Raw genomic sequence first — 19,730 nt, forward strand, 5'->3', positions numbered from 1 at the left:
TGGTTAAACACTAATAAAATTTTTGCTCATTTGTTTTGGGATTTAAGATTTAAAAGAATAAAAAAGTAAAACAAGGCAACATAGGATGATCAATAGAGGGCAAAAGTATCAACTACCATAAAATAAGAGAAGGAAGAATGTTTTTCATTATCGACACAGTGAAAGGAGAGTCCAAAAGGTTGAGGCTGGGAGAGGAGACATATTTGAGAGGAGCTCAAGGGGAAATACAGAGAGATCAAGACGAGAACAAGGCAAAGAGAGGGGTGATTGCAAGAGAGACAAACATAGAGAGGCAAATGCGAGTGGGAGAGATGTTAGCGAAAGATTGTGATGAAGAAGTCAAGCAAAAAAGGTGAGTGTGTGAGACACTGAGGTCATTGAGATCGAGATTCACAAAGAATTCATAAGAGAGGGAGAACAACGATGATGGTGGAAAGAGAGAGAGAAAAACATACAAGGTCAAGTTAGAGAGCATGAGTTATATCTATAGATTTCGTTTGGATGCAAGCAATATTTAGCTTAAATCTTGCCAAAAAGTTGGGTGGTTTTAAATTATGTTGTTTTGATATAACACGTTTCAACACTAAGTTTGGTCCATAATTAGTAAAATCCTAAATCCTGAAATAATTAATTAATCAATAATAGTAAGGTTTAATTTATTTATATAGAAATAAATAATTAATCAATAATATGTAATTTGTTCATATATTAATTAAAATAATTAAAATTATAAATTATAGATTAATATACAATAAACATATATATTAATTTTTGTTTAATAAAAATAAATAATATAAAACGCCCCTCATAACGGCAATTAATGTTAACCACCCCTAAACGGGCAATTTATCTAGAACACTTTATTTATTTATTTTTTAGTTCGCGTTCCTTCCACAGATAAAATTATGTGCTCCTTTATACAATTTGATCCATTAATAAGATAACATAGCAATCTGACAATTTTAATTTCTAAAATAATCCTATATAACGAAGTTGTTTATAAAACAGAAATTTTAATTTCTTATACACTAAATAATTTAAAAAATAATGATGAAAATTTATTAGTTTGCCTCTCACAATGTGTGACATATTAAATAAAATAATGGAAAATTATCCCGCGCACCATACTGTAAGGCCAAGAGTACCGCGTACCCAGGTCTGTTGATTGGTATCCACGGTATAAAATCCCTCAGGTCGGAGATTTTAATCCCCTCTAGCACAACTTAAGAGGTGATATTTGAACTATTAGACACATTAGAGGTGGCAGGAGACTCATATAATAACCTCTCATCATTCATTTAAAAAAAAAAAAACTAATTACTGCAATGCGAAGAGAGAGCTCTTTTTAAAAGAATAACTAATCTCTCAAAAATTAACTTTTTTATGTAAAAATTCTAGCGAAAATAATAATAACACTTAAACTTTCAAGATTTTAAAAACCTTTTGCTAGGAAATAAAAAGGTTAGAACAAGAAATTTGGATATTGGAAATTTCACTTATATTTTAATTTAAAATATTTACATAAATAGCAATTTAAACATTGTTATTATGGTACAATTACATATAGACCACCCAAAACTTACTTTTTACTAATCAACCACCCTCTTTCATCCATTTTTCAAACTCACTCAAATATCAAAATTCATGATGAAATCACAACCCATATTTTTTTCATTTTTAACAAATTTTCAATTGTTTGACCGTGGCAGATTCGGAGGTTAAAAAAAAAAATCACCTATCAATATTTCAGGTGGTTTGCATGTAAAAAAAATAAAATATGGGTTGAAATTTTTTAGTGAATTTCGAAAATATGAGTAAGAAATTGAAAAATGGACAGGTTCGTTCTGTAAATAGCAATGTTTCAAGTTCCATGCATGCAATTACCCTTTAATTTTAAAATAAAAAATAATTCCAACTAAATAATTATTTTTAAGAATAAAAAAAATAGAAATTAATGAAATAAAATCCTTTATAAATCGTGACGTGAAACTCTAAAAACGAAAAGAAACAAAATATAAAAAGAATATTAAGGGTTTTAATAATTAAATATTCTAAAAAAAATACACAGGAAAACAAAAACATGTTAGTACTGTAATTTTCAAGTTTCTGTACCTCTGCTGCAATTTTTTACATATTGGTTGCTTTAAATCCTCTTATTTTCACCTTCAAGAATATAATGAACTTGATGCCTGTTATCTACCTTTGTATCAGATGACTATCTAGAAGAGGGTGTTGCAGATGTTCGTGCGGACCACCTGAACTTCTATTAGCCGCTGTAGCTCTGTCAATAAAACATGAATTAACTGATACAGCAGACAGCATGTTCATTAGCAATGATCATGAATTATTTTGGGTTTTGATCTAATTCTTATGTATTTACATATCTAGCACCTAAAGTTCATTATATATATATATATATATATATACCACCTAACCATGCATTAAAAAACACATTTTACGTCTTAAAAGTTAAAATAGTGCTATTTTTTACCTGATACGAAAAGATTTGGGTGGTATAAATGTTAAATGCAACATTTAGGTGTTAGATATGTAAATACATAGAAGATGGGTGGCATGTATGTAAATCTCCTATATAGGAGGGCATAAAAGCTGGAGGATAAATAAAGTTGAAAAATCAAAATTAAATCTCTATATATTCTTAAAAATTACAATTAAATTCATTGAAATCACCAAGCTATACGAATGAATAATTTTGAATATTCAAAATGAATTTTTCATCCCTTTCTTCGAATAAAATAAAAAGAGAGAGATATCTGTGTCTAGATTTTTTATATTCTGATCAAAATAATAGAAGTATCAAAGGCAGAAAAAATTAATTATAGAGAACTTTGCATGCTAGCATGCAAATGAAAATCTATGATTGTATGAGAGCGATAGTTTTATCACCCAAATAAAGAGCATATTGGCTAGTTATTAATTTAAAGGTTTGCATAGTTTCAAATATAGTATTAAAATCACAGCAAATGAAGAATAACAACCCTTCCACCCACACAACATAAGGGTCTGTAAATTTAATAACTTATATTTTTCACTAGCATGTATATATATATATTTGAAAGTTGCTGTCCCATAACATGTTAATTTTTATTTTATATTTAATATTTATTTTTGATGATATTGCATTTTAAGGAAATGTATTTTCATATTTTTGTTGCAGGTATTAAAGGTAAGAGAATTTGAACGAATTAGAGAAAAAACGGAGACGGAGGAAACATTAAACTGGCGCCTAGACACCACTCCAATGCGCCATATATAGGCACTTAGGCGTCGGACTTTCCCAAAATTCCCAAGAAGATGACGCTTTGGTGCCACATACTGGCAACTAGGCACCAGTTGTTTTACCTGGCTATCCGAGCAAGTGACTCCAAGGCGCCACAGACTGGCGCCTAGGCGTCAGAACTGTCCTAGACAGTTTTTGGAACAGTTTTACACGAATTTGGGGGTTATTTTCAGGGGGAGGCAGTTCAAACGGAAGGAGGAGAACATTTTGTGAAGTAGAAAGAAAGCCAAGGCGTGCAAGAAATGGGAGGAGAGATCTAGGTATTCATTTCTCTTACTGCATTTCTTTTGAGAGATGTGAGAGAAATTAGTAAGGGATTGTTGTAGCAGTGCAAGGAGGACTCAGAGATCACCTGGAGAGAAGTTTTCAATTCTTTTCTCAGGGAGAAAGATAAGTATTTTGTTAAACATTGTGTTGTAATAGTGTGAATTCATCTTGTCTAACTTTTATTTATTATAAGATGATTAGTTCTTGTGTTTTATTCATGCACTCTGAGAAAATATTTACTCCTTCCTCTTGTGATGCAATAGTATGTGGATTCATTTAGAATTAATTTTTACTCATGCTTGTGATGGCTTTTACTTAAATCTTCATTTACATATCAATCCGATCATTTGGTGTGTTAATATTTGTTGTGATTCCATTAAGATCTGGGAAGGCGATGGAGTTAACAACTAAGAAAAACCTCATTAATCTTTGAGGTGAAGAAAAAGTAATCCGTAAATCAGAGCAAATACATAGGGAGATACATTTAATGGGGGTAACTTTGAGGTTTTTAGGGTGACAGACATAAACACTTTCTTAGTTAAGCCTAATTTCTTTGTGCACTTGAAAAAGAGTAAGGAAAATGAATGCCCCTATATGTCACAAAATTTCAATATCATTTCTAGGTCTTCTACTTCTACACATATTACTAATTTCATTGCAAGTGGATGGTATTTTTAATAGCTTGAACTATCTTACTTTATTTGACTTTACTAAAATTAGCTTATTAGTAAATTTAGAGGATTAGAACTAAATGAAAATATGACACTAAATAGGGCGCAATGGAGAAAAAGGAAAGGATTCATGCATGTAGCCAACCCCACCTAGTGGGATTAAGGCTTTGTTGTTGTTGTTGTTATTGTTGTTGTAGTAAATTTAGAGGATCAATGATACTTTGATAGAATTCACTATCTCACTTTAAATCAAACTTATTTCCTAGCTAAGACTACTTAAATTCAGATAGAGCTTTCCTTAAGTCTTTACGATTAACTGTCTTACATGTGGGATCGATACTTTAGACTAAAGAAAGTTTTATATTACTTAAACGATATGTGCACTTGCATAAAATACCTAGGGAGTAGTGCTAAACCGTGGAAAAACTCTAGTTATAAAATTTATAAAATATATTTTAGAATTATAATATTTCATCCCTAATTCACTAGGTACTCCGTAGATCGGTCAAAAGTCACTTTGGTTTAGTTGTTGAGAGCCTTGCCTTTCAACTAAGAGGTTTCGAATTTAAGGTCTTGCATATGCGGGATGCATGAGTGTTGAGAGGAAAAAAAAAGGTGGAAGCTAAGGAAGCAATTTTTTTAGTTCGCAAAAAATTTGCATTTTTTATATCTGTGTTCCTAATAAGCAAAACTAATTAAGCAATTGGTTAACAAACTATAAAGAGAATTTTATTTAGAAAAGGCAGCAGTAAGACCTTACACTGGTGGTTTGAAGTTCCATGGCAGCTGAATTATCATTCTCCTGAAAAATCCAAGCAGCATGCAAAGTGTCAAATTTCTTAAAGAGGCTCGCCATTTGAACAGTTCAGTAGAGTACCTCAAATAACAAATCCTTCCTGGTGATCAAACCAATGACTCGAGAAGGGCGTGGTACAACAAAGATGTGCCTCAGTCCCAATTGTCGAAAAAGATTGTACACCTATACAATTGGATCAAATAAATAAATAAGGAAAAAAAAAACTCCATCTCTTCTCAATTAAAAAAGTACATAAATAATCCCTGAAATCAAAATAAGTCACCTTCGCCAAAGACATGTCCTCTGGTACTATATATGGGCAAGGATTTAGGAAGGGGGCAAGATCTAGATACATTTCCTTCTCATCCTCCGTGAGATGGATGTCATCAATGGTCATTCCCTTGCTAGAAATAGGTTTCACAAAATCGGTCCAGATGTGCCTGATTAAAAAAAAAAATCAACACTTGTAAAATGCTTGGAAGGGATAAATATGAGAAAAAAATGTTAGGAAACAACATACCTGCTTGTTACACCACTAGGATCACAAGGAAAAGGGCTGCTCTGGAAATCTATCTTTGAATGTAGAAGTACCAATAAGTGGCTTAAACAGAACAGAGACGAAGGAAAATCAGGCTTCCCATGCATAAATCTCAACAAAAAAGGAAAACCAAAACTACAATCTAAAAATTGCATCATATCAGAGTACAAACACAACTGCTGAAACACAGTAGGTTAGTGGGCCATACCTACGAAGCATAAGGCCGATTACAAGTTCTTCCCCATTCCGTCCATGACTTACCACCTTTGATTAACAAAGAGTGTGATAAGGATTAGGTAGGAAAAAAAATTAAAACTACCCATTAAAATGTTGCTAAATAAATGCATACTGTACAAAATAAACTCACCGGAAAGCCATTGTGCTTGTTGCTTCTTAAAACATATAATATTTCGGAAACTTTAACAATGCGATGAAAGGATATAACCTGCTTGATACCCAAAATATGACATTCCAAAAAATCACGAAATGAAAAATTTTTTTAAAAAATTGTCAATTTTGACAGAATTATAATGAAAAGAGTTTTACTTGTTGATTCTTGCAAGCCTCCTGTGCTATCATATTTCGCATAAGCTGTTTAGGCCTAGATTCAAGCAAAGGGATGCCCCTCAAGCGAGCCTGCTCCTCATACAATCCTTCATTGAAAAAATCACCGACAGCCTGACAAAATATGACTCAGAACTCTCTTCCAATAAGTTGTAAATCACAGTTACATAGACCTAAAAATAATACCTTGGATATAAGAAGAACGAGCATGATTAGAGGAAGAAGTTTTAAGTTGTTTGTGATCTCAACCATAATAACACACAAGGACACCGTCATTCTCATAGACCCTCCAAGAAATGAAGCTGCGCCAAGCAGTGCATAACTACACAACAGGTGATTTATCAATAGGAAAATCATACAATAATCCGTTTTTTGTCAATAATAAATTTTATTATAAGCAAGATCTGTGTGCAAAGCAACAGAAACATTAAAAAAAATATGCAATGAGGGAAAATAAATTGCCTGTTTAATTAAAGCTTAAAATTGCATTGAAAAAAAAAAAGACTAATTTGAATGCCAAAAATGAACCTAATTCATGGCAAATGTTGTAACTAATGGAAATGATCGTAATTATAAAAATAGTATTTTCCATTCAAAAATAGTGTGTTAACAACATACTAAGGAAGATAACAAGTTCACTTCCAACATAGAGAGTAAGCATTATTAGCCTAGGATCGGGCTGCTTAACAAATATTCAGCTCTGATGCACACTCATTATTAATCATCAAAATATTGAACCTCCGAATCTTATGATTTACCTATAAAACCCAGTTTTCAAAATTCAGTCACAATGATGCAAATGGAGCAGTAAACCGGAAAATGTAGTGAAGCCTGCGGTAGGTCTGCAGTCCAAGTGGCCACATAAAAGAAAAATTCATTAGTACGATCGTTTCAGGTTTTTCTCTGTTTTAAAACATGCCTATGACGATTCTAATCACCTTATTGGATTTTAATTTTGCCTTCTACAAAGATATGATTTTTTCTTCTACAAGTTATTGTGGTACAGCACTCATTAGATTCCCTAGTACAACGTATGTTCCAGATCCTTTCTCTTCTCCCTAAGGCTGTGGAATCCTTTATTTCCGTAGCAGGATATGGAAGGTTAGCAATCAAGCAGAATTATTTTGATACCGGAACTAGCTAAAACCAATGGAAATGGACGCAATTTTTACTAAGCAAATGAATTATGGTTACAAAACGACTCAAAATGAAAATAAAACACAACAAACTCCAGTATCCGGTTAGGATCAAAGAGAAGATCCGAAAACGGCAGTGGTGTCGGCATGGTAGTTGAGAGTAGTAGTGGTAGGGAATGGGGAATAGGCGTTGGAAGATAGGGATGGTGGTGGCAAGTGGCTAGGAGTGGGGGAGAAAAGGATAGGTTGGTTGGCGGTGGAATTGGGAGAGGCTGCAGGATGTGTTGGTAGGTTATAAGGGATTAGGAAGGGTTAGTAGCTGTACAGTGTGGCTGGAGAGGAAGGACAATATGTATGGCTAGGGAAGGAGGCGACAGGGAGCTGGTTGGCAGCTAAATAGGCTGTACAGCAAATGCTGCTGCTGGAAATGGGGAGGCAGGCCAACAGGTAGGAGTAGGAGTGGCCAACAGCTAAGGGGAAATAAAGGGGAAGAGATAGGGAGAAAATCAGAGAGAATACAACAAAACCTCGGAATAAGATACAGTCAGAGCACAACCTTAGAGCGGGATACATATTTTGATAGAAGTCTTATAACAGGTACTATTGCAGGGAAAGGGGCCCAAGCCAATGGAGAGGAGTAGGGTTGGCCGACGGCTAAGGGGAGATAAGGGGGAAGAGGTAGGGAGGAAATTAGAGGGGATAGAACACCACATTGGAGAAGGATTGAGTCCAAGCACCGCATGTAGTCAAATACAACCCTCACAAGGAAAAACAAATACTTCTACCGAAATCTGAAATGAAACTCACCAAAACATAACCATAATTCAACAAACACCCACATATGTAATAGCTAATAGTAAAATAGGAAGGGGAAGTCGCGCCCTTGGGCGGCAACCAGAAAAGGAAGGGAAGAAGAGGTGGGAAATAGACGCTTGAATGGTGGATACGCGATATCTCTCGCTTCTAAGAAGACTGACCGATCCAGAAGGGGTTGGACCAAGATCCATGCTGGCCAGTTTAGCAACTAGCCAATTCAATCGGCTCTAAATCACAGAGTGCCGCTTCACAGGTTCCGCGTTTCCCGTGACCTGCCTTCCTCGCCCGCATCTTGTCTCCCAGCCCAACTTCATATTTTCATTGCTTACCCTAGTAAATACTATGAAATTTGAGATTGATTTCATGTTCTTGTCGTGACATGTGGTTATAGAGCTATATAAAGCTGTTTTTTGTGGTTTTTACCCTATATGTGATACCTGAGGAATCGATAACATAAGTAGGAGGTATAAACCTCTTCCATGGATATTGTGTGGAACTAGAGGGTGGCTTTAGTGACAACGAAATTGATGATTTTATGAGGGAACTATAAAGTTGAATTTTTCCTATGCGTCACAATCATGTTTTGAGAACATATCATTAGTTTGTAGCTTTATTTAAGATTTGTAATGTGAGCAAAAATAAAAACATAGCTCTATTTGGAACAATAAACCCTGAATTCTATAATAAAGAGGTTGATACAAAGTCGCCAGCTCAGTTTATTTTACAATGCAGTACACTCTGTCACATTATTTTTATATGATGGGAAAATGAATCACCTAGCAATCTCTAATGCTATGGACATGACAATTAGTTAACTTAGAATATGTTATGCACAGAAAATTGTAACCCTAGGCAACCTAGACAATGATAGAAAGAAAAGTCTTCCAAATGGGGAGTCACAAAAATTTAACTGCTAAAAAAGAAACCTCCTTGACATACAAGAGAATACTTAATATTAGTTTTCCTTGAGATTGATAACTTCATTTTAATAGAATTTCTCTTTACATTAGACCTTGGTTTAAAATGATCTAGGTCGAACTATATATGGGGTAATGACGCATAGTTGATTATCCCTCTTGCTCATGAAAAGCATTCTAGATTAAAAAGATTTCTTAGGCTTAGATTTAATATGTAGGTTTGAATTTCATTGAGATAAGAATGGTGGGGTTGATGAAGACAAACTCAATAAGATCCTTGATTCCATCATCCAACGTCTATTTGTGAACCAAACATGCTAAATGGAGGGTTTGATCCAAAGAGCATGACGAGAAATCACGGGTTACCTGCCGAACAAATCAAGGTGACAAACTAAGGAGATTCTTTCAAGAGAGTCAACTTATTTATTGACATGGGAATGGACATACCTATTTCATTAAATGCTTCAAAGCAACACGGCTTGGCCGCTTATGATTCAGAGGTATTAGGCTGAAAAAAGAGCTAAAATGAATAGCATAACTATCATTTGTCCACAAATTTCAATATAACTTAAAAAGTGGGTTTGTAGCCAATGAGACTTGATTGGTTTATGTAATTTTACCTGTGGTTTTGATTTTAACTAGGGTGCCAAGCCGAGTCAAGCTCAAGTCAAAGTCAACTTGAGCTTGGCTAGTTTGCAAAACAAGCAACTCGAACTCAAGCTCGAGCTCGTGTTGAGCCCGTATTATGAGCTCAAACAAGAACCGTCAGTTTATTAACAAGCTCAAAAGCTTGACTCGAAAAACTCATGCCCGCGTTCGTGGTTCAAGGCTAGAGCTCGCCAAAGGAAGCATCGCTGAGATTGGCCATGAATAGGGTTGTAAACGAGTCGAAATTGAGAGAGCTCAGGCTTGGCTCATGTTCGACTCGTTCGAAATTGCTCGTGTTCGAAATTGGCTCGTGAACAGCGTTTCTGTTTTCCACTCAATTTAAATATTGCCAGTGTTTGAATTAAAATTGGCTCATTAAAATTAATTGAAAAAAATAGATGTAAAGTGTTGAATTCGAACCTGCACGAAATCTGTACAAAACAAGATGACCACATGCCCATACAAGATGTTATGATTTAAACTTAAATATAAATATAAATTATATATATATATATATATATATATATATAATTTCTTTATTTTGAGCTAAAACGAGCCGAACATGAGCGAATAAAAGGTTGTTCATGTTCGGCTCATTTACTTAACGAATAATCCGAACACGAGCTGTTCAGGAACAACGAGTTTTTTGACAACCCTAGCCATGGGGAATCGTGCTGGTAGAAGAAACGTATGAGAAATAAATAAATACTGGATATTTTATATATTTAATTTATTAGTACATTTATGAGTGCATTGAATGCAAAGCCAACTTTTCCTTTTTTTTAATTCCAATGAATTTTTCAAACACAAGTCATAATTTTATTTTTATTTATTATATTAATTACTTAATTATAAATACTTAAGTTTTGCTCAGTCAGCTCGCAGACTTACGAACCAAGTTTTACTATACTCAAACTCGAGCTCGTTTAATATATGAGCTTGAGTTTGAGCTTGACCACAAGCTCGTGACTAAACAAGCTCGACTCGAGAGCTCGATAGTGAGCCAAGTTCGAGCCGGCTCGGCTCATTTACACTATAATAACTGAATTTTAATAATAATAATAATAATAATAATAATAAAAAATAACCGGGAGAGCGCGTTTAGGAGTCAAAAAAGTTGTTTCTATTTGTTCTATATTTGTTCTCAGATGTTGAAGGAATTTCAAAATTCAAAAACTTTCGTACTATCATTTGAATAAAAGAACCATATATTCTAATTTTGCGTCAAAAGCCACTAAATCTTAGTCAAAATTAAAAAGTATAAAATTGATACAAATTATCATCTTTTATGTGTTTCTAGACACGCCAAAGTTACACATTGGAGAACCCACCCTAGGACTTTCAAGTGCAACATACATTGATTTATGGAAACTGTCTATTTGGAGATGAAAAAATTGTGCTGGCTCTCATCAAAATTTTAATATACGTGCATAAACTGTTATGAGTTAGCAGAAAGTGATGTATTTATCATTGACTCCCTCATAAGTGAAATAAGATCATTTATTACAAATTTACAATATGACCCAACGGAAGAATGTAATTCCATGTTAATGACATGAACAAATAGAACTAAAGAGAAATTTGTAGAGTCAGAGCCAATATTCTCACGAGCGTCCAGAAAATTGCCTTAAACAAGTTAAACTAAGCTCCGAGTAAAGGTATCCCAACCATACTGAATGTTGACCTGACATAAACAATGATTCTTTTGTTTTATCTATTACTCTCAGAATGTCTGCCAATTTACATCTGGAACTTGTTTTGTTGCTTAACATGAGCAAATAATATTATAACTTCATAATTTGAAAGGACCAGAAATATCTGATAGTGCATGGCGAATTGATGCTGCCAATTTGGTCCTACAAAGCAATAGGGAATTGGACAACCGATATTTGATTGAAAGAAAAATGCATGAGAGCGAACTTTACATCTTTAGTTTTTCATATTTTCTTTCATCTCAGAAACTGAGCCCATCCTACTGAACACAAGCTAATAACATTGGACGCACAGTGCGCTATAGTTATATCGGTGGAAATGGAGAAGAATCATTACTGTGCGCCATAGTTATATCGGTGGAAATGGAGAAGAATCATTACCCAAATTTGAGGAATATTAGGAGAAAATGCATCAAAATCAAATTCTCATATTTCCTGATAGATATTTAGCCTCACGTAATACTAAGCTTCCAATTTCCTTCCATATCAAATTTTAAAGGTGAGGCCAGAACAAGAAAGAGCTTCTGCTCATTGGCTAATAGCAAAATCAAACTGAAATTTAAAGAATATTAGAAGGACAAGCCATAATTAGATAGAAGAATATTATACTCACGTTCCTTCATCGACATTTAGTTTCATGTAATATTTAACCACAAAAATCCCCACAAGCCGTCCATAAGTTGAACCAATCATTATTCCAGGAACAAACTGGCCAGCAGGAACAGCAGCTCCAAATGTCACCACAGCCAAAGAATAAAACATAACCTGCAATGGATTAAGAGAAAAAAATTACAAGGGCAATTTGTTTTCGAATTTCCAATATACTAACTTATAATTACTATCTTCTTTTCTTCTCGAAGTATCAACATGAATATCCTGGAAGATGGAAGAGGTTTAGGAACGACATAAGTACGGAAATTTGTTCTTAAGGCTTTTGATTTTGAATGTCTAAAGTAAGCTTTTATATTAAATTTGCACTACCATATTTCTTCCTTTAAATCGCCAGACACTAAACACTTGGAGCCATCATACAGAGTACAGGAGCACAAGTTACTGGGAACATCACTCTATCGTAAAGAAGAGTTTTCTTAAGTTTTATTTGGATTGTTCTTTCTTTACTTTTTTCCCTTTATGTAAATATCTTGAAGCATGCAGCTACTTTAACTTACGTAACACCTCATTTTATCTCCTCGAGATCGAAAAGAGGGAGCTGAAGAGATTGGCCGAGAACGTGAAGGGGTGATTCGTCCTATAAATTATCATGTATGAGGAAGGCAGAGGCAGAGGCAGAGACAGAGGTGAGATAGAGAGGCAGGAGCCGACCCTAAGTGAGAATGACTTACCGGGGGAGTCAATCAACACGTATGAGGCAGAAAATCGACGAGCCGGGCTCAAGCTTCCTCATGCATCAATCAATGCCGAAGGTGAAGACGACAACTGACAACGACGTATGTGATCATCGAACATAAGGAGATGTGACACTAGGCTTAATGAGGACGACAAAGTTTTTGATTGAAGCCTAAGGAAGAGGTGTCGAGCGGCTCTGGTGCGAAGAAAAAGTGAAGCCCAAGCGTGCGGGATAGATAAGTCAAGAAGGAAAGTCCGTGAGATTTTGTTTCACTCGAATAGGAAGAAAAAGGTGAAGAAGCATCGAGTAGAAGAACAGAGGTGGAGGCGAAGTCGTGCGAGGGAGAGGGAAGGAAGCGGTAGCAAGCTATTGAGGTATAAATTATAACTTCTATATTTTAATAATATAATTTCTTAAATTTGTATTTATGTAATAACATAATATATTATAATAATAATAGTATAAATATAAAAATAAAGTTTACAATTACTTATTAAATTTAAAGTGAACATTAATTGAATACTAAATAAAATATAAATCATAGATGTTCAGTAAGTTGTAATTTTGTTAGTCAAATTAAAGTAACCTGAAGACTTAAAATAAAAGTTTCTAATTAATAATTAAAATAACATAATTAATTAAAAGATTGATTGAACATAATTAATAATATTCTTAAAATATTATTTTTTATTATATTTTAGGTAGCTAACTATTGGAGACAAGATTAAACGTGTTTGAAGATTTAAGACAAGTCATATGGTTTTGAGGCAAGTACTCATATTCTTATGCTATAGTAATATTTTACTTCTCAACCAAATGTATTTATCATTATTGCTATATTTATAACACTGCATACTCATTATTTATGACTCTATTGAATTTTGTTCAAATTGTAGAAATAACATGCACTTAACACTGTTTAAATTATTATAGATATTGAATATTATACAAGTATATTGACTTTTATACTAGATAATGCGTTATATTATGTTGGCATGTGCATGCTTTGCTGTGGTGGAGTTCACTTGTTTATAATACTAGCAGAAGAACACTTAGATACACATACATGTAAATGAAAAAAAATATTGATATTAAAATATCTTAGCTGGTATAATATTTAGACTATGCTCCTGTGACAGTTGTACAAATATAAATGATAAATATTATAAAATATAGTAAGTGATCATATTCATAAACTATTAAATGTTTTATTACTGATTTATTAAGGATTTATTTGACATGCATATTATTCTCTTTCATTATGTTGTTGTAGTCTAGAAGTTTGAGTATTCATTGGTTATCGTTAGCTCGTTTTTTTAAACTAATATTTCATATTTAATTAAGTGATTTAAAAGAAAAGCGACAGAAGATGAAATGTTTATGAAAAGTGTGGTGAATCAGTAATGAGTAGGGTTGTAAACAAGCCACATCGAGCCGAGTACATCATTGTTCGGACTTGGCTTGGCCTAATTATAAGTTGTTCATGTTTGACTTGAGCTTGTGTCGAGCTTTCATACATTGATCAAGCTTGATTTGTTTAACCTTTTTAATATTTGAACTTGATTTTTATTTGATTTGTTTATGACAAGTGAACGAGCATTTAAATGAGCTAATAAACGAGTTAAAAATTCAAACGAAAATTTAGTTTTTCATATAAAAAATTTAATAAATAATATTGTAATTCTAATTGCAGCTACTAATTTGTCGATTATGAACTCTAAATTCTTTGAACTTTAATAATCATCTACATAATTCATACTGATAGAACTACACTAGTTCAAATTTTGGAAGTGAAAGAATTAAATTGATCTGAAAATTTATAGAGATGATCATTTACTTAATCATATTAATAAAAATAATAATAGCAATAAAGCAATCCATATTAATATTATTGATAATTGCAGTGTGATGGCCATAAAAGATGAACCCATTACATTCAAGGTTATGAAAACTTCACAAGAAAAATCTTTTATGACACTCTTTAACTGTAAATATTTTATTCTAAATTATCATTCACTTATTAATAAAAATAAGTATATAATTAATAATTGTACTAAAAAAATTATTGATAAAATAATGTATTACTATTAAATCTATAATTAAATAAATTCTAACTAATTAAATTTTAATTAAATTTTAATTAAATAGTGTATATTATATATAATACGAGTTATTATCGAGCTTAATATCAAGTATTTAACAAGTTACTTGTTGAATGACAAATGAGTTTGCTCGTGAACATATGAACAAGTTCGACTATGTTCATGTTCAATTCGTTTAAGATTCGAGCTTTTAAAAATCGTTCAAGCATGTTTATTTATTAATTTGAGCGAACATGATCGAACCTTAATCGAGTCAAGTTCAAGTTGGTCATCGAGTGCATTGGTTCATTCACAACCCTAATAATGAAATTTAACTGTACTACTTTAATTTACTTTCCTTAATGACTATTTCATTAACTAAATGTTAATTATAAATAAATATACAAAATTTTAATTTCCATCGTTTGACCATTTGTACAAGACTTGGTTAATTTCAAGCTCTGAGTCGAGTCGTGATAATTTAAATATATAAATTTAAACAGGACATAACGAGTTTCACCAAAGTTTCATCAATGCAAAATTCAATGCAATCAAAAGTTAAACTACTCATTAAAAAAAAAAAAACTATTGAAGTACCGTGAGTACAAAATTTTGATTTCGTATGGTAAGGAAATTTTATATAATTCATGCAAGTAGTTTGGTGAAAGGTTATGAGAGTATAATGTAAAATAATACCATTTTTTAGAAAGAAGAAAAAAAAGGGTAAGGCCTAAACCAATTGGTTCACACTCGCCATTGAAATCAGGGAGAAAAAGAAGAAACCATAAAGGAGGTATGCAAAAAGTAATTTTGGCACCAGTGCAAGCAGAAGGCTCAGGGCTGACACACAGGAGAATCACTAGATACACAAATTCCCTCCCCCCTCCCCCCTCCTCGCTTTTTTCTCTTCTTCCTTTCGTGAATTGGAATATCAAATACTTGCAAGTGTAATTTAAGGTACCATAGCTATGGTAGCGAAGAAATTCGATTGACTGGATTTTAAACAAATGAATTGGGCACAATACAGTTCTTGAATGTGCAATAGAATGAGAAGTGTCAGTCTCTTGAATCGATATAGACATAATTGAGTGCCAGACCGATGGCAATAAAGGAGTGATGAAATGCAGCTTTAGATCTCCTTAGGTATTTTATGAGAAAGAACATTCGACAATGGAATCCATGCCCATTTAGAGAAGAAGTCTCTCCTATCTGAGGAAAATGACGTGGAAGCCGTTCGTGCGCGCAAGAATGCAGAATGGAATTCCACGAAACAGGATCCAACATTTCACGGTATCACGATCCTACAATAGCAGCCACCAGGCATTTTCTTGGAGCTTATCGATTTCATTAAATTTCAACCTATATTTTGGGAAGTTTTCACATACTATAACTCTAAACATCTTTATTTGCATATCTCACACTCAACAATTTTAATTTATGGATAAAACACTTCCGTTAACTTCCGTGAACATACTCCGGCTCATCTATATATCCTGCACTTGGCCACATGCCGACGCATTCTGACTTCCTTTCAGTCAGACGGTCTCTCACTGCGGCAAAAATGAATTGTCGGCTTCCACACTGTCATCTCGCTGCGACTGCATCTTAGCAGCTTCTTCCTGCCGGTATTAGAGTGCATGAGGCTAAGGAAAGCCGCTGTGAGGATGGGCATGCGAAAGATAGAAATTTAGTGGGGAGAAGATGAAGCTGGGTCGAGAGAGGATTCGATGCGGCTGGGAATAAATGGGCAGCTGATTCTCAAGCTTGTCGGAGATGTTTGGAGAAAGAAATGATGGAGCTGCTGTCTCTGGCAGCGTGATTTGCTGGGTGGAGTGGTGGGCTGCTTGGACAGTAGAGAGAGCAGGTAAAGTGTTGCCGGCGGGATGGTTTTATGTGGGAGAAATGGATCGCTGAGAGGATTCCAAAGAAAGCTGTGGTGAGTGCGGGAGAGATGAGCTTTGCGAGAGTATGTGACAGACGATAACCGAAGTGCTTTATTCGTAAATCAAAAGTTTATAGTGTGAGATTCATAAATAAAGATGTTTAGAGAGCTATGTATGTAAACACCCCATTTTTTTTTCTTTTTGGTTTATTTCTTATTCATTTATATCCATTTTATTTCCTATTTTACTAAGTAAAACTTTTACCGATAATTGTTATTATTGGGGAGATGTTATATGTTTTATGCTCTTTGGAATATTGTATCATTTCATTTTAACAAGTGGTCGATTTGTATCTTGCTTAGGAATAGGCGGTGGAACCAACTTGTTGCCCATACATTGTCGTTTCGTGGTTCTTCTCGCTGTTTTCAACAACCTATCCCCATCCAAACATAATAGGTCTCTCATATTTTCATTCCCTTGCTGTCCCACAACCACCTCCCCGTATCCACTTCCCAAATACTTGTTAGGAGTCCTAGAACGGTGTCACTTATCCTTCCCCAAAATGTGTAAAAATAAAGAATAATAAGAAATATTTGAACGAAAAAATTTCAAATAAAATTTTTCACATCCATACTTCATTGAGAACTTCACATAGTGATGGAAAAACATGGTAAATTCGGTTATCTGGGTAATTCTAACTAAGGAAATCCCGCAAACAAAGATAACATAAATGGAATAAGAGAATCAATTTCTTATAATATCCTAGAAATTAATAATATGTAGGTATATATATATTGAAGCTTTTTAATATCCATCAAAAATCAATTAACAATATAATTTAAAGGGTAAGTGAAAATGGAACTAGCCGCGCCACAAAATATACAGTAAAATGAATGACTGACACCAGTCTAAGCTAATAATTACAAAAGAAACAAGAATCACCGTTTAAAGATTGCCAGAAAGTCAGCAATAAATAAATGCAGCTAGGAAAGTTAAGTACCAAAAAGGTAAGAAGGCTTTGGGCACTATACTCGTGAAATGTTTTTGCACTAAATAAATTTCGAATTGCATCATCCTGCACAGAAGATATGTTCACTATTTGAATATAAAAAGAACTGCGTGGTTAAAAAAAAAATAAAGGTGTACGATACTTAAAAAAGGCTAAGCTCTTAAAAAAGAACCTGGGTATTGAAAAAAATGGTTGCAAGATCATTGTATTCTTTGTTTGTGCTGCAGAAAAACTGCTTGCAACATAAGTAACATGAAAAAAATAAAAACAAGAAACAAATAAGAAGGGACATAATATAAACCAATGTACAGCTGTAGATTGTAAAGTCAGCCGGATCACCCGGAAAAAAAAAGTTCAAATATATCTTACATTTACGAAATTTCCATCAATTCCAGGTGGGCGAGGACATTCAATATCAGGATTGGTTTCTGAATTAGGGCATGGGCTGCATTTCCTTAGAAGTGGTAAACCAAAAGAAATTACTGATGTCATAAGAGATATAAGTAAAACTTCAATTATCTGTGACAATACAAAACAAAAAGTAGTATTAGTTTTCCATCATCAGATGCATGCTAACAGAAGAAACTTCTAGTGACGGGCTGTAGCATACCCTGATCTTATTCCCCTTTTTATGTAGACAGTTTCTGCGCCAGCTAGATATATACAGAGTGAGCTGATTGAACAGAGCCCCTAAAAGGTAAAAAAAATAAATAAAACAATTCTGCAAAAATACCTAGCTAATTGGTAAAAGTCTGATATGAAGACAAGTAAAAAATTGATTTAAAAAAAAAACAGCACTTAAAGAGTGACAGTGGTTTAAGGAAATGATTAGAATATGTATCATAAAAGAAACATACCCAAAAGGCCTCCAATAATGCCGATTATAGCCATGGGCAGTAACTCCTGAAATGAATAATCTTCTTGACCACTTTGTCATTAACAAAATTAATTAGAATGCAAGATCAGTGTGAAACAAAATAAGGAATAACTTTTAATATCACAAAAAGTACTAACCCAGATATATCCCAGATGATAAAGCCACCAGACCCAAAATGGCCACACTTTCCACTCTTACACCAGGCCATTGCAGTTCTTACCACAACAGCCACGATAGCAGATGTAAAAAACACTCTCCACATAAGCTGGCTCCGCCACCTTTAGGCATAAAATGCATGCAACAAGTAAATAAAAAGCTATAGAATTCAAAAGAGACTGGCCAAAACATGTTAGAAATAAATGAAAAACATAGAAGAGCTTTAAAACGTGACTGAGCACCATCAGCTGTGCAATGGATCATGAACTGCAGGGTTGATTTAGCAAACAACTAATCTCAAAATTAATAAATAGAACTTACATACATACACTTAAATCTTCTCTAGTTGCATATTTAACACCCAATTCTACAATTTAATCTTTCTATTTCTCAATATTCAAACAACATAAAAAATAACATTAATCCAACAGACTTCCTCCGTCCCCTCACATGCATCCACACCACGAGTGCCTTTCCTGGTCAAGCATTTTGTAGAGCAGTTGTTTGATTCTCAAAGTCGATTTCTAAAATAGTTTCTAATTTGTAATATTATGATGATGAATAAAGATTTGATAAAAGTCTAATTTTTGGTACATGAAGAATAATGAAGTTCCTAGAGAACATAGCAATGGTGGAAAAAAAATGGGCACAGAAGAATGCTCATTAGTAAAAGTGAGCCTCTTATTTTATTCTTTCAGTAGGTTTCATATGCTTTCATTTGTTTGTGTTGGTGAAAGCTTTCAAAAGAGGTGAGAGAATTAGAAGACGGAATAGAAGATGACTAAAAGATTGGAGCAAGATTTAGATATCTTAAGTTAAGAGACTTTCATGTCTACTGAAGTTTGATGTCTGTTTTACCACAATTATTGCCAGTCTCCCTCAAAAACAAACTGTTACGTCTATGCCTAATTTAAGGGAAAGTTTGTCTTTTGTATGGCTAAGAGCACTTTAGTCTTTTATTATTACTGTTATTGGGTATAAATATGTTTATTATGTCTAGGGTTAGTTTT

General features: G+C 33.7%; 1 protein-coding gene across 1 annotated transcript in view; it reads right to left on the reverse strand.

The window, feature by feature from the left end:
• Nucleotides 1-2,027: 2,027 nt before the first annotated feature.
• Nucleotides 2,028-19,730, reverse strand: part of LOC110031679 (chloride channel protein CLC-d) — a 42,782-nt gene continuing 25,079 nt past the window's right edge. Inside the window, exons 8-23 of the mRNA XM_020735009.1 lie at nucleotides 18,702-18,842; nucleotides 18,545-18,615; nucleotides 18,298-18,377; nucleotides 18,057-18,206; nucleotides 17,860-17,919; nucleotides 17,679-17,753; nucleotides 11,980-12,131; nucleotides 6,324-6,459; nucleotides 6,120-6,251; nucleotides 5,941-6,018; nucleotides 5,782-5,837; nucleotides 5,556-5,636; nucleotides 5,319-5,475; nucleotides 5,117-5,218; nucleotides 4,995-5,041; nucleotides 2,028-2,281 (exon numbers count right to left, since the gene is read on the reverse strand). Coding sequence (XP_020590668.1) covers nucleotides 2,197-2,281; nucleotides 4,995-5,041; nucleotides 5,117-5,218; nucleotides 5,319-5,475; nucleotides 5,556-5,636; nucleotides 5,782-5,837; nucleotides 5,941-6,018; nucleotides 6,120-6,251; nucleotides 6,324-6,459; nucleotides 11,980-12,131; nucleotides 17,679-17,753; nucleotides 17,860-17,919; nucleotides 18,057-18,206; nucleotides 18,298-18,377; nucleotides 18,545-18,615; nucleotides 18,702-18,842 — 1,603 coding nt within the window. The 3' untranslated portion in view covers nucleotides 2,028-2,196. The remainder of the gene's footprint in view (nucleotides 2,282-4,994; nucleotides 5,042-5,116; nucleotides 5,219-5,318; nucleotides 5,476-5,555; nucleotides 5,637-5,781; nucleotides 5,838-5,940; nucleotides 6,019-6,119; nucleotides 6,252-6,323; nucleotides 6,460-11,979; nucleotides 12,132-17,678; nucleotides 17,754-17,859; nucleotides 17,920-18,056; nucleotides 18,207-18,297; nucleotides 18,378-18,544; nucleotides 18,616-18,701; nucleotides 18,843-19,730) is intronic.

Source organism: Phalaenopsis equestris, unplaced genomic scaffold, assembly GCF_001263595.1.
Source record: "Phalaenopsis equestris unplaced genomic scaffold, ASM126359v1 Scaffold000840, whole genome shotgun sequence".
Taxonomy (NCBI): Eukaryota; Viridiplantae; Streptophyta; class Magnoliopsida; order Asparagales; family Orchidaceae; genus Phalaenopsis; species Phalaenopsis equestris.